Consider the following 24656-nt stretch of genomic DNA (forward strand, 5'->3'; position numbering starts at 1 on the left):
TATTCTGACATCGCTCCGTGTCAGAATAAAGAAAAAAAAGAAACAGCAGTGTTTCTCTCCTTGGCGGCCAGGAGCGGGAGACTCCCAGAGCGCCAGGGAGAGTTCGCCGTTTGGAGATCAGTGTCCCTGGTTAGCAGGTAACCAGGAACGCTGATCTCTCTGCAAGTGGCCGGAGGCAGCCGTAAGATCCGCCCAGCTGTAAGAAGCAGGCAGTCGGCCGGCCAATTGGCCAGCTTCGGCTTTCTGCACGGCTCAGCCAAGCCGATGCATATGCGTTCGGCTCGACTGAGCCGCTCGGCCACGTTCGGAAGCTGTACGGGCTATAGTGAATAGCCCGTACAGCACCCCTTCGGTTCTACTCAAACGAAGGGGTCCTGGGGCCGAAGCTAGCCGAAGGATCGGCCGAAGCTACGGCTAGATCCTTTGGCAGCTTCGTGAATAGACCCCCTAGTGTCATCACATTCTAAACAAGTGTATAGATACGAGGACACTGAGGAACATTTCATTTGTGCAGGGGAGGAGAAGATGCGCTTTAATGACCGGAGAAGCAGGGAGTTGGCTCTGCAGATGGAGTTGAGTATAACTAGACACAAACGAGCAGTTAACCATTGCAAGGGTTAATGAAAATGTTCTTCTTTAACATTTTAATGTATTTTCACAAGTCACTTTGAAGTCAATATTTCATTATATGCATGGAGAGTGGAAGTGGTTGCAAAGAGCCTACAGGAGATTGCAACAGAAGATATGTTTAAAATAAGTATTTAATTTAAAAAAGTATAAAATTGTAATAAATTATTTGTGCTGTAACAAAACAATGTGAAGTAGTGAGTGTATAGCTTGTATATTAGTGTACATTTGCTGTCCCCTCAAAAAAACTCAGCACACGGCCATTAATATCTAAACCGCTGGCAACAAAAGTGAGTACTGCAGATAATACTGCCGTACTGGAAGCACAACGCTGTTAAACAAAGGGAACCGCAGGTATGCTTTATACCACTGATCTCATGGGCCTGTTCACAGTTGTCTGTCCTTTAGTCAAAACCCAACACACTTTAAAACTAGAATCATCAAAAAAACCTAGCAAAATGATACTTTATTGGTGATTGGTGATTTTGTAAAGGCTTCACAATATATTTTCCCATATTACAATAAATACAATTATACATAACAGCTTAGAAAAATGTCTCAGCAAGTTACAGTAACAGAAAATAAAATAACAAATGCAGAAAACCAGCATCTACTACAAGGCGGACATAAACAACTTGCACATTTTTTCTGTTCAGCTATTTTCTTTTACAGTTACTGTAAAAAAGTCTGTATATCCAATAATACCAGCTCAGCATCTGGTTCGTGAGTTCAGTCATTTGATGTACTTCATACAAGAGTTGAGAATTTCAATTCCATGAAGTTCCCGAAGTTGTACCAGGTACCTGAGTAAATAAAAAAAATATTACATAAATGTTTTTTCTGTTTCATCTTACTTTTTTGCATTGTATTAGTTAAGCGTATTCTACTGAAACATACTACGCTGGAATGAAATAAAAACATTTGTACAAAAGCTATATGTATAGAAAAATACAAAATGTACATCTTTAGAATTACATCATTTGTCCTTGAAATTGAAGATGGTTGCATTGTTAAAAGTACATAACTGATTCACTATCATCATGTATTATAGAATAGAAAATGTCCATGAATAACTGTGGCTATGCAGAGGTAAAGCATCAGACACATTAGGCTGTTTAGATCTGTTATGCCAATGGTACATCATGCACGAATATTGAGTGGGTTATTCACATAGTCCTGTGCATTATGTAGAAGCACCCTATGCCAAAATGGCAGATCTGACCATAAAATCATAAGGAAAAGTCATTTAAATATCAGCCCATCCACTTATGAACCATTGACAGATCAGGTATCTTTTCTTTACACATAGGGATGTCCTACACGTTTGTCCCTACATATTCTCCAGTGTACAGCATGTGTTAAATTAGTTACATTTACATTTTAAAGTATTAAATCAAATATATACAGCATGTAATAACACTGCAATAATATCTGGATAAACCCTCGCTCCTGTTAGCATATTAGTTGGGTTTCCAAAACCAGTAGAGCTCTTTAAACACAAACAGGTTTACCAATTAACTAAATCAAAGTGCAATATCCAAATTGCAGTCACTTATTGAATCAATAAGAATTTTAAGATCTGATTTCTAGTGAGCTAAATCATATGGCGCTGGTTTTTGGAATTGCAAATCTAATGCCACACAATACATAATGTGGGGTTTTTGAAAAGGTAAAATTACCCCTACAACCCCTATCTTTAACCTAGATGAGGGGAAGCTATGCTGACTCCCATCAACCTAATCATGTACAAGCAAGCATACTGTAGTTTTTTTATTTTCTTTGCCATAATTGCATATTCTATGCAAAGTGAAATTTCAACACATGTACTAAGCTAAGGGAAATTTACCCTACAAAATACAAATTTCCTTGCAAAGTGAACAGCCTATTTTCCTTTAGTAAATCAACTCCATTGAGTCAGGGCCAGCAGCACTTACTGTATGTGGCCAACAAAGAAGTGCCATGACGCCATTGCTAAAAATCATTTTTGTGATGATATCTGGTTACTGTGGATTACAATATTTTCCACTTTGTTGTTGCGCTTACATTTTTGTACTTAATGCTATTAAGCTTCGTTGAAGATCTCATTTTTGTATTATACAGATCTTTTTATTTGAATAAAGGAACCGTAAAACCCATTTCCACCTTTGCAGAGGCAATGTGTACCAAGTGTACATGAAGCAGGCATATGCAGTTGAAGTATATAAAAATAGAACGTTATATTAGCTGTCTTTCTTCTTCATATCCTCATGGAAGTGTCTGGCTCTGTGCTTTGCAAGCAATGTGAAAATATCCCCCACCAGCCCCCCTCCCCAGGACAGTGTATTGTGTGTAAAGGCAGAGCTAGTGTTTACTGATCATGTTACAATGGGTGCAGCTGATTTCTGTGGAGAAAATGTTGAATTTTTAGGCTTCAGACCTAATAAAAACTTAATAAAAAAATGAAGAAAGCCTGCAATATGAGTCATGAAAATGTGCACATGTATACATCATGACTGCATGTCTTCATTACCACAATAAGTGCAGCTCACCTGGACTTTAAAGTGTATTTCCACTTTCACAGCCAAATTGGGATAACACCAATTGTATATTTGTTACAGGTTCTCCTAGCATAAGCTGAATTCTTATTTTTAAAAAAATGTTTCTTTACTTGGGTTAGGGTTTCTTGGCTTCTTAAGGGTTAACATTTCTACTTGTTTTTCCTTCTTTGTAATGTTAGGGGGGGTTGTGAGCGGTAAGGGGTTTGTGATTATCATTTGTAAAGTAGATTTGAACACTGCCTGCCCTAACAAAAGAGTAAAGGGTTACAGCAATGGCTTCAGCATTGTATGTTAATTAAGTTAATGAGAGAAACACAATCCTCAAATTTCAGTCAGTATTTATATAGGCACAGATTACTGTGAAAGGTGCTGAGAAAAACATGGAATTGACCATGTTGCCTGCTGCAATAAAACATCTAAAAGGTCATTCATATTTTATAGTATGAGGTGTGAATAGGAACATCTAACAATATATACAGGGGTTTACTTAAATTTGACTGTAAAAGTAGAAATATGCTTTAAGCAAACTAAAAGGGCATATGAGTTCTAGGTTATTTGTACTTCTACACCAGCTGTGTAATCATTCATCTCCTCCTCTACTATATATTACAAGCATCTGTCACCTTGGCTCTGCAGAGCACAGTTTCGCCAGTGCTATGGCTGCATTCTGCTGCACGGAGGACTTCTTGGCATCTCCACCAGCATGGGTCAGTAGGAGCTTCAGGATATCAGACTGGAGGAGGGAAGAAGCTGATCCTGGTACAGCAAAGCAACAACCCAAGGAAAGGGCTGTATTTGCAACAATGATCTCATCTTCAGATCGCAGCAGGTTTACCAAAGTGCTGAATCCTTAAGGAAAGAAATCTCATTTTATCTGGTTTGTATAAACGCCAACATTTTAAATGCATTTCCAGAGACATTTTTCTATCAGTCATATTTAAAGTGAATTTCTAGTTTATGCAGAACAAAAACAAAGAAAATGTCCACTATATCATAGGAGATTTTTTATGTATTTATTTTTGTTTTATACCTTATCATTTAACACATGGCAAGGAGCAGGAGAAGATACACAAGCAATGAAATGTACATGATCTTAAGAAAGCTAATATGTATTAGCTAAAGGTTTTTGACAATTTACATACCTAAATTTAACTTTGTTATTTTCTGTGGCCAGTAGAATACACATGTTTTTATTGCAGTTCCTCTTTAAAGCAGACCTTTCATCAACATTAGACTCCCTGCAAATGGTATGTCTCAAGTCACAGCTAACAAAACCTCTGGAATGCTTAGCTTTGCAAAGGAAACTACCATTGCAGCTGGTCCCATGACCAAATATCACTCTGCATTCTTATACTCCCTTCAGCTGAGGTCTTGTGACCAAATGCCTAAAAAATTATCATATACCAGCTGTGGGAATCCATGAAAAAGTGATCTCACACAAACATCAGAAATGAAGACAGTCATGCTGTGTATCTGGACTATACACATACACTGCATGACTAATCTCAAACAATGCCTCATATCATCAACACTGCCAAAACTGGGTGACTGTAGGAATGTCTAAATTTAGGGTTTGTAAGTCTATGGGCAACCTTGTACCTACCATTTAAACTAGGGGTTGTGAGATAACTCATTGAAGTGTAGGTATATGCAATTTTTTTTATTTTGAATAGAGCAGGGAAGGGTTAAAACCCTTATTGGGTTATTCCTGGCTATGTGTGTGTCCCTGGAGAGATTTCCCTTAATTTCCTGTCCAAGTGACTCAAGAGTAAATGAGAAGAAATCTTCTGAAAGTGAAGGGCTATTCCTCTGTAAGTCAGTTGACGCTGGAACATTTGCCCCATTGGCTGCTTTTTTATCCTTAACTCTTGCTCTGCTGACTTCTCTGAATGTTTGGGTTCCCACTCACTTTCTGAATAGGTGATAGCTGTCAGTAGGTAAAAATAGAGAAGCTAATCTTCACTGGCAGGAAAAATAACCTAACAGGGGTTCAAACTCATTCCAGATCTAACTAAAACTAAAAAAAGTTTTGCCTTTTGAAACACTTGAAGTTAAATATTATTATAATTTCACAATATTTGTACACTGCTGTTTTAATTGTACATGGAATAAATTACCAAATATTGTTTTTCTTAAAGACAATAACGTCATCTAAAAAGTTAAGAAAATTAACAGTTTTGAGGTTTCACATACAAAAGTATTTTTTTTCTACAAGATTACTACTGCAATAGCTCTGATCTAATCTCATACCATAGTGAAGGGACAAGCAAACTGTTTTCTCCCAGTTGCTGTTCAGCACCGTCAGACAATACATGCTGGGATGATGGTAGGACAACTGAGTGGGCTAGCAAAGCATGTGGGCAAACATAATTTAAAACCAGCTGGAGAGACATAGGCTGCCTATCCATGTGATAAGACCATGCCAGTAGCTGCAACAACACACATTATAATTCTGCATTTCAGCTTCCTGGATCATGCCTTCTATATTTTGCCCAGTCTGTTTCCAATATTACATTATTGCTAATTGCTTTTGAATGCCCTGCATCAAGGTAAGTGGGAAAATAATAAAAACTGAAAATAAAATTTCTTCACCGCTGTTGTTTAACATCCATTTCCATAGTTATCTGACAGTAAAAGTAAAGATTAGCAGGGTCAGAAAGTCATGCTGTTCTGTTCAATAATTAATTAGGAATTCTGCAATTACCTGACTTTAAGACTCTTAATGTGCTAACTAAAATTAAATGGTGTGTAGTAAAGATAAATGGGAGATAATTACTGCATCCACACTTAGACAGTTTTAGAGTCAACTTTTTTAACTCTGTGCCAACCACTGCATAATGTACTAGACTCCTCCATAACATTTTTTAAGTGATTTTTTCAGTAGGCTGTTGTTCCAAACAGTTTCATCCTGCAATGGAAGAATGTGTATACATCCACCAGGTGGCAAATCTGCTCTTCACTCTCTTAAAGAGCTACAAACAGCACTGTTGTACAGAATGTCACCTGCTGGGGGCGTGGCCGACCGCGGAGGAAGATGGCCGCATAGGAGACGAGCTCCAGATTAAAAAAATAAAAATAAAAAGAATGTCACCTGCTGGGTGCTGTGCCTTCTTCTGCCAGCTGCTGTGCCACTACAGGACCCAATGGTGATGTAGGAGCCAGTGGCAGAAACCACAATGTTTAATGGGGGACTCCCTATCTAACTCACCAAGAAGTGCTTGTAGCTTTGCAAGAGAGTGAACAAAGGAATGTAACCAAACAGGTAAGTATTGAACTTCATCTTTAACAGGATGACATTCTTTGGATTTCTCATAATCTAGTGACAGAGTGATTTAAAGCCAAAAATGCACATTAATCTAAATTATACAGGCATTTCTATCAAGAGATTAAAATTGGTAAAGGAATATTTTATTCACATTAAGAGAATGCCGGTTGACTAATGTGCATTAGGAAAACTATACACCGCTACAACATAGATGTTCTTAATGGGGGTCTTAAATCATATTTATTATTCAAACTCATGTGCTTCTATATCATTTAGGTATTAAATCTAGCATGGCTTCATGGTTACTTTACCTTATCTCCTTACCATTAGGGCTAATCTGCATTGACATTTTTAATAACTACTTGCTGCCAGTAACTTCATTAGGCTAGACCTATGCTGAAGATTTTAGTAGCTTAATTAGATTGCAAGCAATCAGTCACTAGTAGCAATTGCTCACTAAACAAATAGAAAAAAATGACTGCCTATGGAGTAAGCTACACAAGTAGTGGTTAGTACCTATCAATCTTGTATGAACCCACAATGCTCCAATAATGATCACTACAAGATGTGCTAGTGCACAGGCGCCAAAGAGATTATGGGAACCATTTAAGAATTAAAATGATAATGAGGCCTGCCAAGCCCAAACTGTGTGGAGTGAATTGTTCCACACACACACCCCCCTAGGAGTGCACACTCACCACATATCAATGGCTGTAAGTTAGCAGCCAAAGTTCACTTATATGCCAACAGGTTGCCCAGCGTTTTCTTTGTGTGCCTCCACAGCGATGGTCCATAGATGATGAAGTCCCCACATTCATAAGAAAAAAGAACTCCTCATTGTGCAGTAGATCAAGTATATTTATTAAATTAAATTAAAAAACTCACATCAATCAAAAGAAACAACCGGCCAGCAAGATCCAAATGAACAGCCCGCACTTCCGGATTTGATTTAGCCTCAAACAGTCCCGCCCCCGACGTGTTTCGCCATCAAGATGTCTTCAAGGGGACAACAGGCCCTGTTGTCCCCTTGAAGACGTCTTGATGATGAAACTTTGGCTGCTAACTTACAGCCATTGATATGTGGTGAGTGTGCACTCCTAGAGGGGTGTCTGTGTGGCACAAGGCGCTTTCGGAAGCAATTATCAAGCACTTTTGGGACTATATTTGCACTTATTTAATAATTTTTTATTTATGGACTTTTATTTATCACTCTGGGTGTGATATGAACTTTGAGCTAAATGTATTGTATATGGAATATTTGATTTAATGGTTATTCACATTCATTTAATTATGTTATGTTAAATGTATTCATATTTATGTGGTTTAAATGTGGTTTAATATGTCACATTTGTTAATAATTCACACTATTTGGTATTAATTGATATTAATTGATTTTATTAATTAATCAATTATCCTATTTTGATAACTTATTATTAGGGCTGTTACTGATTAAAATTTTCGTGTTCGATTAATCAAAAACATTTTTAATCGATTAATTTCGATTACTTATAACGCACATACAGATCCAACTACATTGGCCTATACACATACAGCACAGCAAGTAGAAGTAATAAAATTTACTAGGATCCCACTAATCCAGCACGTTAGTAATCTCATGTGCCCCACTCAATATGGCCGCCACTTGAGTGGGGCAACTCAGAATAATAACGTGCTGGATTAGTGTGATCCTAGTTCATTTTATTACTTCATTGCTACAAATCTACAAACAGAAGTATCTGTTTGTAGATTGTCATCACTAAACATTTCTAAAGGTCTAAAGGTCTTTGTTGTCATTTCAAAAATATTACAGGTATTTATATAATGCTAACAATATACCCAGCACTTTACATACTGCACATTCACATTAGTCCCTGCCCTCAAGGAACTTACAATCTATGGTTCCCATCTCACATGCACACATACACACATACATGGACATTTAACTTATCAGCATGCCTTTGGAATCAATGTTTGTGGACTGACATGTTCCATTATTGATAGCACTGTAATATTAATTCCACTAATGCAGCATTATCATCTTAATTGCAGTGCATGCATGTGACTGTTGCTGCTTACATTATACAGTAAACCCCCAGTTATCCGGTACCCATTGGTAGATGCCACATAACTGTAGTTCCTGGTTGCTTGAGAGTTACTATTAACTCTCAAGCAACAAACCCCCCCTTCATCTGCTGGCTAGATTCTGCTACTGGCTATTTAAAATTGTCATAGCAAATAGCAGGCTGGCTATTGCACATGCTCACTGCCCATTTTTTACACTCACCTGCCAGCTGAGGAATCTAGCCGTCAGCCTCAGCAAGATGTAAACAGATTATTTAATTAGCAACTAAATACATTTAGTTGCTAACAAATTTTTTTAGTGTGCACATGCCTATCAAGCAACTGGAAAAAAAATTGACATATTATGTTTTTGATTTTTTTTTCTGGTTGCTCGAGAGTTCTGGTTGCTTGAATGCCAGATAATGGGGAGTTTACTGTATTTTTATTCTCATAAAGTAAAATGATCAGATTTGGATTTGTTCCTACCATGAAACTGGAAAAATAGAAATCCAGCAAGATTCAGTTGATATGCTCTTCAAGCTTTTACAAGTATAACTTACTTTTATCATACTTGATGACATCTTTACATGCCTGGATGTCCTCTTTGGTGCACACAGCAAGCACTTTGACCGCATACATAGATGTCTTCTGTCCACCTGCCTGTGTGTAAGAACAATCATTATCATACAGCAACATTTTAAAACCAAAAGACATAGCCAACACACAATTAAGTATAATATAAGACAATACTTCATAAATGTGTAGTAAAAAGTTATGATGTTTATGTGGACATCAATCAGCAGTTTAGTCAAAAATGTTACAAGTTTTCTCTATATTAATAATACTATCTAATTAAACCATAATAAAACATACTGCATTTGAATAGGTTTTTCAATGAAGAGTTGCACTCTTTTTCTCTTAACAATGGCAGGGCATTTGTCATTAATTTGCTGTGTGAACTCCAGGCAGTTACGAAACTCCAATTCATGCAGGTATGTGTTCATTAAAAAATCATAAAGTATATTAAGTAAATAAGTATATCCGCTGTACAGCAGAGTTCAGACTGGGGAGCCAAGCCAGTTGTGCTGCATTCTTGTTAGTGCTCATATGCTAACAAGAAATGTGCTGACGGGAGGAGAGAGCAAAGTAACAAAGAGATGAACTCATTAGTTTGCTACTTTTCCTTCACTGTCCAATCATAGGCTGGGGTAAAGGACAAGACCCAGTGTTAGATATTTCGACACTCATAATTGTTTTAATGTCTTAAGGTGATTGTATAACATCAATTTGCTGAAATGACCAGTCAATTTTAGTGTGACTTTATTAGATCACATAAAGCCATCAAAAGTACTGAAAAGGTGCAACATCAACACATAAATATAGGCAGATAACAGTCCAAAATACAAGAAGTAATTTCAGGAAGCCAGAAGCAGACTGCACTTGCACATGCGCATATGCGTGCAAATAGTTCTGCGCATAGAATTGTGCATGGCCTTGCGTTTCTGTGCAGGTGTGCGAAAGTTCCACACCATGCATGCGGATGTGTGCTCGCGTTTGTTTTGAACATTGGTGCCAAATGGGCTATTTATGGCTGAGACACCCTGGCCTCCATGCTGACTGGTCTTCAGCTGTATCCTGTTTCTGTGTTCCTAAACCTGCTTTCCTGATCCAACCATCCGTAACCGACCCAACTTGTTTGACCTCTGGCTTCTGCTCTGCATCCTCTGACCTCGGCTTGTTTTGGACCATTCTTCTGCCTGTTGCCTGGTACCTCACTGCCCGCAAGTGTTTGGACTGGAGCAGCAGGATAGGCTGCACTCGTCATCTCAGGTTTCTCTTAAGACAAGTGAAAAGTAAATACCGTGTTTCCCCCGAAAATAATACACTGTCTTATATTTTTTTGGCTCAAAAAAACACACTCAGTCTTATTTTCGGGGTAAGTCTTATTTTTTTTTCAATGTACAACAATCCACACTTATTCATGTAGAAAAGTCTACATGTATTTATGTAGAAAAATAATCAGGGGTGCCGTACCTTTCCAAGAGCAATTTGCTAACCAATCGCTGGCCAGAATGAGCGAAGTGCACTTTCACTATCGATTCCTCACAGCTGGAGTGCATTTGGTATCACTCCGCCTGTGACAGGAGCCGGCGCTATAGAGGAGGCATCGGCTTATGCTCCCTCCGGTGCCGCCTCACTTCCTCTAGCGCTGGCTTCGTTGGCATCACTGATTCTCTCCTGCCTCTCCAAGTTCCCCCTTATGCCACCACGGCCCTGGGAATGGTCACAACTAAGTCTTATTTTCGGGGTAGGTCTCATATTTCAGCAAGTCCCAAAAATAGTAATAGGTCTTATTTTCGGGGTAGGTCTTATTTTCAGGGAAACAGGGTACAGTTAAAAATACAAGAAATGTGTTTGCAAAGTGTATGGAAACATGTAATGTGTACTGTGAGCAGTTGTGTCTGCTGTGTTTCCAAACCCAAAGCTTCTGACCGCTCATAGTTATATGTGAGATCTGTGTAAAAAAAATCCATTATAAATATTGACTGAACAGCTGCAATCAAACATTACTTAGACATACCTATGGCATAGATTTTCTATGGAAATTTAGGTCATTAGGCTTGCTGTGCCCTGTGGCAGAGCTGAATGAATTGCATAAATGATTAAACAGAAATACACATTTTGGGGCAGGTAAAACATTTCTGCTTATTTAGCTGTTTTCTGGCGTTCAGCTATAAAGCAAATCTCCAGTCAATTTGTTTTTGTTTGTTTTTTTAATTTTGGTTATTATGGGGAAGAGGTATTATAGACTGCTGATCCTGGACAACACAGACGATGGGATTTTCTGCAATAGTCCTGTTTATCCCCGGTTACCTCCCACCTGTTCACCTGTTTGGTGATTGCGAGACAGCATGTGGGGCCAAAGATCCAGCCATCTTTGTGAACATGAAAATACCTCCAACCTCCCTGAGGAAGCACATACAGCTGCGAAACGCTTCGGAGATGGGGCCCACAGTGGATCATACAACTATTACAGAAATCAGGACTCAAGGAGTCCATGTTATACTAATGAATTATATATATATATGTACACATGTATGGGCACCAAAAGGAGGTAGCTTGATTTCAATGTAACATTGTATCATGTCAATGACATTTTAATTGTAACCAAGTCTTTATGTATGTATTAAATATACGTTTATAAAAAACCATGTATGTTTGATGGACGTCTTGTATGGTTTGGACACTTTTAAAGCCCGCTTTTCTTTTCTTGTATATATTTCTGCAAAGTACTTTTTTGTCTTTGACCCCATTAGGTAGATGCTCCTTGACTTTCTGTACCTGTGACAACTTCACAAGAAATGGGGGGTGAAATAGTCACAGGTACAGGAAGATGTGGTGAGCAGCAGAAAAACTGTTAGACGTTTTAACCCTTCTCCGCTTATTTAAAAAAGTAATTTCAGAAAATACCTGTCGAGTTTGCCAGGAATGCAATGTCCTTGTAATTTCCTGTGAGATCACCTGAAATTACAATTGTATCTATCATCTGTAAACTACTAATGCCTACTTCCCCATGTAATGGGGATGAACAAAGGCAGACCTGTTTAAAGTCCAGTCCATGAGTGGCTATCATGGCTCCCTCCACAGATAAAGTCCAGTCCATGAGTGGCTATCATGGCTCCCTCCACAGATAAAGTCCATTCCATGAGTGGCTATCATGGCTCCCTCCACAGATAAAGTCCAGTCCATGAGTGGCTATCATGGCTCCCTCCACAGATAAAGTCCAGTCCATGAGTGGCTATCATGGCTCACAGTAAAGTGTGCGAGTGTAGCCACCCAGAAGCATGAAGTGTGATATTCGCAGCATTGCAAGATGTAAATAGAAGGAAAAAAGCCTAAAAAATAAAAATAATATGGGCAACTTATCTAAGGACTAGTAAGCTACATTTGGTTGTTTTTTCATTATGCTTCAATTTGCTAACAACCACAGAAGAGCAAATCTGATCCCGGTTCTAAAATGTGCTGCTGTGATAGAGTGACTACGATGTAAGGTGCTGTCATACATACTTTTAGGTCCATGTGGGTGAAGCTGTAAAAAAGATTTTGTGAACCCACAAACTTTTTTCTGTAATAGTACATGAATGCCTCTTACAAAGTCATATAACCTTCAGCTAGGTCATGATGAAAGAAAAAAAATACCATATATTTTCTGCACATAGCATTAAAACATTCAACTTTATAGAATGAAAAATGAAATAAACCCTCAAGATAATGAAATCTTAAAAAGAGCCTGCTCCATACAAATGTATTCTTTTAAAGTTCAACATGGTGTTGTGAAAAGAGAATTTGTGAATATTTAAAAAAAATATTAAGGTTTATGAGATGGAAATTATTATAAAGAGGAGTATTTGGGCCTCTACTGCTCTGCAGTCAGGCAGAAAGTTTACAACTGGAAGAAATACAGCACTTTGCTATTCATTCTAAAATCATCCTAATTTAAAGATTTAAAGTGAAGGAACCTAGTATACAATATACAAACAAACAAACAAACAAACAAACACAAAGACACTTAGGATGACAATCATACTGATACCTAAAATGAATGCACAGTTTTTGTACTTTATAAAATCTGTAATTAACATACCACTATAATAAAACAAAAAAATAAGTACTGGGAAATAACAAAAGTGAAAACATTTTATGGCCTAACAAACTTACTTTTCACTTTGTGAAACTAAAATGAAACAAAAGCTACAGCAATACATTATGTCATCCATCCTTCACATAAAGACTCACTCTCAGTATTATTAATGGATTGTAAATAAAGAATTGGTTCATCTCATTTATTTTTATATTTTAATATCAAAATGTTGACGTGGACTCTATTTAACAAACATATTTATCACATGGAAAGTGGCTTTTATATGCTTTTAAAAGAAACAATAGAAGCATCAGCAGAATCATTGACAAAATCAATCAATTACGTATTGACTCTAGCTGAAAAAAAGATGTGTACATAATAATAATGGTTCAGAACAGGGGTGAGAAATCCAAACTTACTAAGGTCCTGCCAAGGCTTGTGAGTAAAATCAGGGGCCGGACATAAAGAAGAAAAAAAAGAACCCTGCTTCTTGCCGCGGTACAAAGCTTGGGTCCACTAATTATCATTTGACAGTCCTGTGTGTGAGGGTTCTACAAGTGTCAGCAGTCCACCAGGATTGTAATATAATGGACAGGGACTGCTGACACTTGTACTGCCCTCCCTCACAGGAACCAGGACTGTCATATAATGATGATATGACTGTCATGTATCCTGAGGAAGAGGAAGTGATGGAATCCCTCCAACGGATGTAAAACCTGGCAACAGTTCTAATCCTTCCCCATTCTATTCAAAACAGGAAACGGTTTTGGCTATATATACAGTATACAGTTAAAGTCATCTCATTAAAGATATCATACATATTCCATGAATATAAATTAAAATGAAAAGGATGTTATCCTCCAAGTATTTTTTTTCTTGTCACTTATTATGTAATGTACTTTTACCTTCAACATCTTGATGAGTTTTTTTACAATTCCTTGTTGTACTGAAAGTCCGACTGCTGCAGTGCATTGTGGAAGAACCCTACTTAGAATGCCCACTAATCTCTGCACAAAGACAAAAAAAAAACGTATTTTCTAAGTTGTATGCAGATTAATATTAACACACAAATAATAATACTATGTCATAAAAATGAAGAGATTTGCCAACCTATCAGAAAATCTGTGCAGACAATAACATGTACTTCTGGCAATCTGATGTACTTGTATATATACACATTTTCAATTACTTATCTTTAGCGGGTTCCCACTTCATGAACTTCTTAGGCACTGGTGATGTATTCAATGCCTTCTAGGGAGATCTAGCAGCAAGGTCTCAGGGAAAAAAGGTTTTTTTTTTACATATACTGTAATTGAAATGTCGTACGGTGCATGCGCGAGCTAAGGAGACGAAGTGCATGACATCATCTCAGGGGAAGTCTTTTTATTTTCCAGCAGGGTAATGTGGTACAGTGCATGTGGCAGGTGAGGTGCATGACATCACCACTGATCTTGCCAGGCACCTCATCTTGCATATGTGCCATAACAGATAAACCTTACATAATCTCTAACAAAATACTTTTGGCAGCTATTCTAACATTTGTCCTGTAAAATGTGACCGGCCCTAAGCTCATGTTAGTCAATAGTAGCAATGGACTTTATTCCATGATTTTTTCCCATTTAGTCCATTATAGTTACGGTCTTAGTGTTGTGACACAGTGGGGTTGATTTACTAAAGGCAAATAGGCTTTTCACTTTTCAAACACATCTTCACTTAGCAAGAGAATGTTTACTTAACGAATGGAGTGAAGCTCTGCTGACTTCCATCATCCAATTATGCGCAAGCAAAAATATTTTTTTTCCTTTATTCTTCTATATTCAAAGTATTTTTTCAAGTATTCTTTGCAAGGTGAATTTTCATCACATTCTCTAAGCTAAGGAAAGATTCCCTTGCAAAGTGAATATTTCCTTAGAAAGTGAAGAGCCTTTTTGCCTTTAGTAAATCAAACACCATTACTTACTTATTTTTAGATGTGCTCCTTTAAATCAAAAAAACATTTTGTGTTTCAAAGCAAGTAGTTAAATTGAACTATTGGCAACACACCAATGTTGGGAGTTTTACAAATTGCTCCTCTACCTGCCTCCAACCCTTCTCCCACATGCTTTTGCTATTCACTTTGCTTTTAGTTTGTTTTCTTGACTATAATGAACTAACTGTTGACCTAGTATGGCCCAAGAACCACTTTTTCTATTAAGGATACATACATACCATACTTTTTAGAGAACTATATAAACATCTTTTATAAGTACGTTCAGAACAGTCACTATTTTTGAATTTTCCATTGTTCAGTGTCCATGACAGCCACTTTGCCATAAAAAAGGTCCATCAATAAAAGCATTTTTAAATGCAAGAATATGACATAAGTAGTAACTTACAGTGAGAACAATTCCATCTTGACAGCAAAGTAGAGATAAACATTGTGTGCTTATAGCAATGCCCCGCTCCTAAAAAATATGAACATTTTTTAAATACAACACAAAGGATGGAAATCATAAAGAGTTTGGTATGTAGACTGAAAGTACAAGAATGTTTCATTTAACAAAGGTCAGTACATTTTAAATACAATGCAAATGTTAAAAGTATGTTAAGAGCAGTCAACATTTTTGACTATTCCTTTGTTTAATTCACCATGAGAGACACTTTACCTTAAAAGAAGGTCCATCAGTAAAAGCTTTTTAATGTACAAACATGGCATCAATACTAAGTTACAGTGAGAATGATACTGCCTTTATAGCAAAACAGGGATACACATTGGGGTCTATTCACTAAGCTGCCGTAGGCAGCCGAGTGAATGACCTACCTGAAGTGAGCCGAACACTGTTCGGCTATTCACTTCAGGCTGGTACGGCTGATTTCAGCCGTACATCGGCTGAAATCAGCCGTACATCGGATTGCTTCACATGGCTTCGGGTCGGCCGAACATGCTCAGCATGTTCGGCTGACCCGAAGTGCAGAAGGAGTTCGACTCAGCCGATCCAACATCTGGATCGGCTGAGCCGAACATCCGGCAGGCTACTCACTGCTGTTCGGCCTATTCTTATAGATGCCGAACAGCAGTGAGTGAATAGCCGAATTAAATTTTCCCATTGAAATACATTGCTACATTACTATTGGCTACTTCAATTTGCAATAGCCAATAGTAAACTTGCATTGTACCCGCACCCTCTGCTAATGGACCTGATAAAGAAACTGCAGCAGAGGGTGGGTACAATGCTAGTTTACTATTGGCTATTGCAAATTGAAATAGCCAATAGTAATGTAGCAATATATTTCAATGGTAATTTTTTTTTTTTCTATTCTGACATCGCTCCGTGTCAGAATAAAGAAAAAAAAGAAACAGCAGTGTTTCTCTCCTTGGCGGCTGGGAGCAGGAGACTCCCGGGGCGCCAGGGAGAGCTAGCTGTTTGGAGATCAGTATCCCTGGTTAGCAGGTAACCAGCGACGCTGATCTCTCTGCAAGTGGCCGGAGCCAGCAGTAAGATCACGGCTGGCCCCCGCCCAGCTGTCAGTAGCAGGCTGTCGGTCGGCCAATGGCCGGCCGCTCGGCCAGCTTCGGCTTTCAGCACGACTCAGCCGAGCCAAGGCTCAACTGAGCCGCTCGGCCACGTTCGGGAGCTGTGGATCTCGACAGTATCTCGGCTGCAGCACTCTCAGTATATCGAGGGCAATAGCCCGCTTTAGATCCGTCCCGGCTGCGGCACTCTCAGTATATTGCGGGCAATAGCCCACTATATACTGAGCTTTGGGTCACGGGAGGAGGTTAGTATATGTCCTCCCATGACCCTAAAGAGAACTATGGGAAAAAACACCTACCCCATAGTTCTCTTTTAAGTCCGTGACACATTGCATGTAATTTCGTGCGTAGCAAAGCAAGCTGCGAGGCACAAATGTTCACAGGCAGTGTGTGACGGCAGCACGGCCTGATGAAAGACTGCATCTTCAGCCAATCGACTCACACGTAACAACTCAATAGACTTCATATGCTGACACACGGGTTTACATGTGTAAGCCGATTGGCTGAAGATGGAGTTTTTCATCTCAGCACGCTCAGCTATGCGTGCTTTCACAAGCTGACGTGCCGGAGTGAAAATTAGAAGACACACTGCATGTGAAGGTCTGTGTGCTGACTCTCTGTGCTACTTCGCGTGAAGTGTGTCACGTGCTTTACAAGGATATTTGTTTATGCCAACATGCATACCTCATGATGATACCATGCATGGTCAATAGCATTTTAACTACTGTTTATCTCTCTAGAAATGAAATGCATTGGATTTAATTTGCTTTAGTTCCATCGTATTCTGAAAGAGAGTTCAGCTTCAACCATACTGTGCTCAAATATTACAAAGTGAAAATTCATCGCCCCTAAATTGCATCTATAATGATTTTTATATTAAAAAAAAGTATTAAAAAAAAGTACCATATGCAAAGTTTTCCAATGACAAACTTTGTGTGGGAGTAGAGAGGAATAGTTGGCTTACTTGAGATTCAAACGGCTGAATTATATATTTAGTTATTTTACTTAAAAAAACACCTAAATAGGGCCTGTATCAATGGGCTTTGGACTTGTGTCGAATGGCTTATGGTATCAGTTTGATATCAGACTGAGGGGTCTATTCACGGAGCAGCCGAAGGATCTAGCCGTAGCTTCGGACGATCCTTCGGCTAGCTTCGGCCCCAGGACCCCTTTGGTTCACTATAGCCTGTACAGCTCCCGAAGTCGGCCGGGGGGCTCAGTCGAGCCGAAGGCATATGCCATTGGCCGGCCGACAGCCTGCTTCTGACAGCTGGGCGGAGCCAGCCGTGATGTTACGGCTGGCTCCGGCCACTTGCAGAGAGATCAGCGTTCCTGGTTACCAGCTAACCAGGGACACTGATCTCCAGACAGCCTAACTCTCCTGGGCGCTCCGGGAGTCTCCCGCTCCCAGCCACCCAGGAGAGAAACACTGCTTTTTCTTTTTTATTCTGACACGGAGCCGTTGGCTGGCGTCAGAATTAAAAATAAAAACATTTTCACCACAGGAATGCCTTGCTAGATTCTTATTGGCTATTTCAATTTGCAATAGCCAATAGCAAACTAGCTATTGCACCCGCCCACTGCTGCAGTTCTCCATCAGGTCCCTACTAATTAGTAATTGACAGCAGCAGAGGGCATACAATGCTAGTTTGCTATTGGCTATTGCAAATTGAAATAGCCAATAGGAATCTGGCAAGGCATTCCTGTGGTGAAAATGTCACTGCTAGCTCCGCACAATAATTTATTTTTTTCTACTTTTTAAACTATTTTTTTGTTCTATTCGGTCCCACAGAGGGACCGAGCAGAACAGCCGAGCCGAATGCCGCTACACATCTATCAACTAGTTCATTTTTATTGTTAACACAAAAGCTCTGACTACCCTTTTGATGCTTTTTTTATACATTGGTGTAATGAAGTGTACAGCGCTAAATGCCCTTCAGGAAATTAGATAACGGTAGGGATCATATGGTGTCACCTCCGTGTCAAGCAATCGTGAAACAGTGTATATATAATAAATATTTGTGTAAAAACTTATAGTACGTTATAAAATGTGTCAGCAGGTGTCATAAAAGGTGTGTCATACATGAACCTTATTAAATAAATAAACAAAAATTTTATACATTAACTTTATTCTTTTATATGGACAAGAATCGTTTCTCTAACATGCTTGCATGCTTATTAAATGTTAACGTCTCTTTTTCTATTACAAACAAATTAAGAAAAACAAATGGTCTCTGGTATCCGCTACCTCGCCCCCATTCCTATAGGAGTCTACTGAGCTTTGCCATATCTGATCTCCTCCACTTGGCAGCATGAGATGCTATAAAACTGAAATTAGTCATTATAATAATGCTTATAGTGCTCTGCTAGTGTTCCCATTGGAAGCTTGTCCAAAAAAGAGCTTAAAGTGTATGTAAACCCTAAATCTATGTTTTAGCATGTTTGGCAGCATGTCTCACTATATACAGTTTTCTTAACCACTTGCTGTCCAGAGCAATTTCTTACTATTTGCACACACATGATAACATATCATTTTTTTTGGCTAGAAAACAGCTTCAAACCCCTAAACCCTATATATGTTCTGAAAGCAGAGGCCCTGTAGAATAAAAAAATGCTAGTTGCAATGTTTTATGTCGCATGGTATTTTTTAGGATAAATTAAAATTTAGTGCACAGAAACAGAACATAATACCATTTTTTTGGTAAAATATAAAAGGTGGGGTCATGATGGGTAAATAGAGACCACACATGTCAAGCCTTAAAATTGTATTCACTCGCGAAGCCACAATATACTTCAATACCCCAAATTTCCCATGGGGAACACTTTAAACGCTTTTACTGCTCATCAATTTAGTGCTAACAGTGATTAATGGCTCTAGAATGATTGCTCTCACTCCGACATTCGTAGCGATATGTAACATGTGTAGCACAATTGTCGTTTTCACACGTAGGCGCACCAGCGCGTGTTTGCATATGTATGTGTGGGGGGTGGGGGACTTTAAACATTTTTTTTGCATTTTTTAAAATGTTATTATTTGTTACTTTACTTTTTTATATTTAAACCCTTTTTTATAATTTTACACTAGCCTTATTGCTATCACATAGGGGGCTAACAAGTACTGCATGCTAGGTGTGCAATAGGGTGCTTTAAATGTACAGTACTGTATGTTTAGCTCAATACTCTGATGTGAATGGACCCTTACAGTGCTATTGCTGCTTGTTCAGAATTCACTTTAAGCAAATTATTTTTAGTAAAACTGTTGCAAAGTTTCTTACCTGGAAATCCTACTAGTAGCAGAACTTCCTGTTGTAGGCCACCAACACTTAATGAAGAACTAAACCCTCTTACTTGCTGAGAACAGTGCTATCTCAGTCTCAATTTTGGTCTGCATTTGCCATGGTGCTGCACATATGACCAGCTATGACACCAGCCATTCGAAGGCTTGAAAGATTGGAGGAGAACTGACATAAGCACACTCACACCTGTGACAGTTAACACCAGAGGCATGACTTGAATATACAGTAGTATACTCTGTGCATGTGCAGCAAAACTTCAGAAAAAAGCATTGGTTTGATTAAGAATTAATTAACATTTATTGACTGTTACTGTAACGATCGGCTTATACCGAGGGATCTCAGCTGCGGAGAGTATGTTAATACCTGGTTTAGATTTGGCTCAGCCCAAGGGTTCATTTCACACTCTGTATGGGTTGGAGTGATGGTGGAACCCTCTAATACATCATATGCCAATCTATGGGTACCCTAAGGCAGTTCAGACTTTAGGAAGATAAGTAACCTGAACAGAGGGGAGTGGAACTGTTTATCACTTTAGTTCAGGAGTTATGTTACCCACTAATGTACTATGAAAGGATTCAGAATATGAGCTGAAGTCCTGCAGTACCTCTATATCACCACATACAGTTAGGCAGACTAGAATGGCAGTATAACATACACAGTCACTTCAAATCCCCAGACGACACATTCAATGATAGATTGAATCAGGCAGGGTTACTTGCGATTGGAAGAGGAGACCCCCACTGGATGTTCCCAGTTAGCTGCACATCAAGTGCCAGAAATGGACGGGTGAACCCGGCAGGAGGGAGATCCAGCATAAGCGAGGTACTTCCTGAAGTGATTGCAAGGTTCAGTCCTGGTGGGGGAAGGTCCTTGTAATGGTGTTCGTTAGAGAGTTGCAATGGCCCGACGCTAACAATACTAGAACGCCGAGGCATTGCAACTCGTGCTGTTTTAAGGGGCTCGGACTGATAATGTGGGCGGAGTCACAAGCGGCGGCCGCGTCTCTTAGTGACGTCATGCCGCAGCATCGAGAGGCCGGCCCGCGGCCCAAAACGGCGTATACGAGAGATCCCGTTACAGTTACTTACCTGAGCTTTCTTTTAGGAAACAGTTTTCTGGTGGGTTTATCTCTGCTTTAATTACTGCAGCAGGTTTGCCTTTGGGTTGCCCAACTAAAGGAGGGCATGGCAGAATGACAATGCTGCTAATTGTAAAGCAGTGGATTAGCAATGTTAGCCTGCAAAAGGAATGTTGCTACTGAAATCATTGCAATAGATTCCCAACAAATATTTCCTTAGGAAAAACAGTGAGGCACAATGACAAAAATACTGAAAAATAGATTTAGGGTTTTTATATTCCAGACTTTGGACATTCAAATATATACACTTTTTTTACAAGCAGCAAATAGCCCTTAAAGCCAAAATTAGCTTTCAGTTTAAACTGCAATTTATACTTTCCAGTGGAAGAAAAATTAAAAGTGTATAAAATGGAGCAGTTTGTTTTGTTTAGGAAGCAGCCACATAGTAGAAAGGCCTGTTCTCTGCCAGCATGCCCCAGAGAAGGATTCTTGCTCTCTGTGTGGAAGCAGTATCCTCTCTGCAGAGGTCTAGCACACTCCCTGCTGAGTGAGACCTACAGTAAAGCTCTGCAATTAGCAAAGCTCCTGCTCCCTGCTGAATGTAAAGCTGAAGCATGTAGTGGGGCAAGCTTTTCTACAGCAATGGATGCTTTCTAAAGAAAAACCCGTAAGACTTTGCACACCTTTTGTTTTGGTACACCTGGAATATATTTAGCTTATGTAAACTAGAAGTTCAGTTGGACTTTAAAACAGGCCTTCACTAACCTCTGTAGCTGCAGGCACTGTTGAGTAATTTATCCTTAAAGTTTACACTTTCACTTGCATTTCAGCAGTGAAAGTGTAAATGCTTCCTTGTTGAATTTGAGGATGAATTGCTGTAGGGTGGCTTGTATCATGCCTGTGATGTTTATCACCTATAGTAGTTTAAACTCCAAACAGCTTTCTTTAGCATTGCTTTCACTGAATAATATGTGTGGGTCTTTGGTGGTGTTGCACTTGAGGCCCCCTATATTAATAAAGTTGACCACCACTGACTTAGTGGCCTAAGTCAATGGTGGTTAACCACTGCAGTCAAACCTGCAGAAAACTCTTAATACCTTGATTTTATAGCATGAGGGATGACTGTTCTGACAATCAAACCTTCAGCACTTCCTGATGCCACATTTCCCACCAAGCTTGTCATGATCCAGCAGCAGAAAATGCCCATGCACCATTTTCCTTTTTACAGAGTTCACTTCCAAGGACAAGTTAAACATGAAATCAAGAATTGAGCACCAGTGGCCTATCAGCCTATCACAAACCTGCAGCAAACTCTAATACCTTGATTTTATAGCCAAATAGTGGACAGTTCTGGTAATCAAATCTTTGGCACTCATTAAATGCCCAAGGATATTTTTTTAGAGCACTAGTCCTATCTCACCTTTATTGCAGAGGTCACTTCCAAGGACAAGTTAAACATGAGACCAAGAATTGCAATTAAAATGCTATTGTATTGTCCTCCATCAGCTGAAGAGCAGCACTCATCCTAAGAGATGACATAGAACATGTTTATCATCAATACTAGAAGCAAAATATTACCATAACATGGTGTGGTTAACATGGCAGACATAGTGGGGTCGATTTACGAATGCAAATAGGCTTTTAACATTGCAAGGGAACTTTCACTTAGCTTAGTGAATGTGGTAAAACATGTGGTTTGCAAAGAATACCCAATCATGTGGAAGGAAAAATAAAAACCAGTAATTTTCCATTTAAATGATTGGATGATGGAAGTCACCAGAGCTTCACCTCACTTACTAAGCTAAGGGAAAATTCCCTTGCACGCACAGTGCAAATTCCCATGCAAAGTGAAGAACAGAGTTTCCTTTAATAAATCAACCCCACAATGTCTATTGTAGCTCTTTCAGATAAACTAAGTAAATACTGATACAGGCATATAAGCATAAAAAAGTGAACAATGTGTATTTTCATTTTTCTAATGATCATCTAATCAGTTCATGATTTCTGTCTTCAGATCTTGTCATATTCAAAGTATAACATTCCATTCTATGTTAGTGTAAAGACTGGTATTGCTAATTTATAGAAATATAGTTTGGAACTAAATGCTCTGAAAACGCTCAGCGGTGCTCTTAATATTCAAGGTTAACATGGCTGTGATACCTGTAGTATCATTTGTAAAAAAAAAAAAAAGCACTGAAACAAAACCATGACATTTAAGTACAGTGTTGTGTGCCTGGAATGAAATGTTAACAAAATAAAACAGAGAGAAAGCAGCGGCCTTCATAAAAATCTGAAGTACCGAGACAGGTTCATGTCCCTTTTTTTAGCACATACAGTATGTTACAACAGCTAACAAGTCTTAGAACAAAAGTAAACAATTTTTCAAAGTAGATATCTCTTGGTTTTCTAGTTCTCTTTCCTAACAAAATCATTTTTAGTCATGTCTCGCTGACAGATAACATGTCCCCAATCTTTACCTTATGAGCTACAGTTTTGTCAGCTTCAGTTTTAATTTATTTCTTCACATGCTGATTCCTTTACCAGTAAAGTCAGGAAATCAGCACATTCAGTTACAGTTAAAGTGTACCTCTAGCCAAAATCTTTTTTTTTTGCTTTTGGATAAAGTGGGGAAGACGTAAAACCCATATAAGGTTTTTACTGCTTTCAGCATCCTCATTGGGAACATTCACCCTGGACAGCAAGAGATGACTAATCCATTACTTTATGACTGTCACATTTGGGACATTTATTCTAATGAAAACTGTACATGGTATTTCCCTTACTTTGGAGAGATTTTCAGTTGCATCCTGTTTTCTCTTCTGGGCAGAAAGTGTGGGGACAAAAACAGCAGGAAACAAAACCCAAAAAACTTTCCAGGGGTTCTAAACCTTCTCCACTTTATACAAAATGAAAAACAATCTAGTTTTGACTAAAGATTAACTTTAAAGCCTAACTTCCGCAGGCTTCCTCATCCTTAAGTGACCAATCCACCTGGCCCAGGAAAAATCCTGTCCACAGCCCAGGATATAGGTCAGTGAAAGAGAGTGCTGGCTTCCTGGGGGAGTGAGGAATAAGGTTTTTGGACTTATCCCTCTCCCCAGTCAAAGGAGCATTTAACAAATGTAGTGCAGGGGGGACCCCACTAAATGGGTACATTTAAAGTCACCAGTATATAGCCTTTTTCTAGATTACCTACAAAAAAAAAAAACAGGGTATACGACTCTGTGTATGTCAGTGAGAGGTTGAAAAGGGCAGCTTTCCCTGGCTAGGAAGGAGTTAAGCCTTGCCCCAACAGGTACACCTCCTCTATATTAATTAGCCTGCACTTGATAGTGACTGAGGGGGAGAAAGATCCATGCTGGACTGGATGAATGCGTACAGACTGGAGAGTGCCTGAATATCTGTGGAATAAGGTCTGGCTAAAAACTGTATGGGGTCTATTCACTAAGCTGCCGTAGGCAGCCGAGTGAACGACCGACCTGAAGCGAAATGAGCCGAACGCTGTTCGGCTATTCACTTCAAGCTGGTACGGCTAATTCCAGCCTGAAATCAGCCGTACATAGGGTGGCTTCGGCTGGCTTCGGGTCGGCCGAACATACTCAGCATGTTCGGCCAACCCGAAGTGCAGAAGGAGTT

General features: G+C 39.0%; 1 protein-coding gene across 1 annotated transcript in view; it reads right to left on the reverse strand.

Moving 5' to 3' along the window:
- Positions 1 to 1292: 1292 nt before the first annotated feature.
- TTC12 (tetratricopeptide repeat domain 12) overlaps positions 1293 to 24656 on the reverse strand; it is a 101115-nt gene continuing 77751 nt past the window's right edge. The window contains exons 15-20 of the mRNA XM_018572060.1: positions 22441 to 22545; positions 15508 to 15576; positions 14038 to 14139; positions 9051 to 9150; positions 3788 to 4013; positions 1293 to 1430 (exon numbers count right to left, since the gene is read on the reverse strand). Coding sequence (XP_018427562.1) covers positions 1361 to 1430; positions 3788 to 4013; positions 9051 to 9150; positions 14038 to 14139; positions 15508 to 15576; positions 22441 to 22545 — 672 coding nt within the window. The 3' untranslated portion in view covers positions 1293 to 1360. The remainder of the gene's footprint in view (positions 1431 to 3787; positions 4014 to 9050; positions 9151 to 14037; positions 14140 to 15507; positions 15577 to 22440; positions 22546 to 24656) is intronic.

The sequence above is a fragment of the Nanorana parkeri genome, unplaced genomic scaffold, assembly GCF_000935625.1.
Source record: "Nanorana parkeri isolate BGI_ZX_2015 unplaced genomic scaffold, ASM93562v1 scaffold1922, whole genome shotgun sequence".
Classification (NCBI taxonomy): Eukaryota; Metazoa; Chordata; class Amphibia; order Anura; family Dicroglossidae; genus Nanorana; species Nanorana parkeri.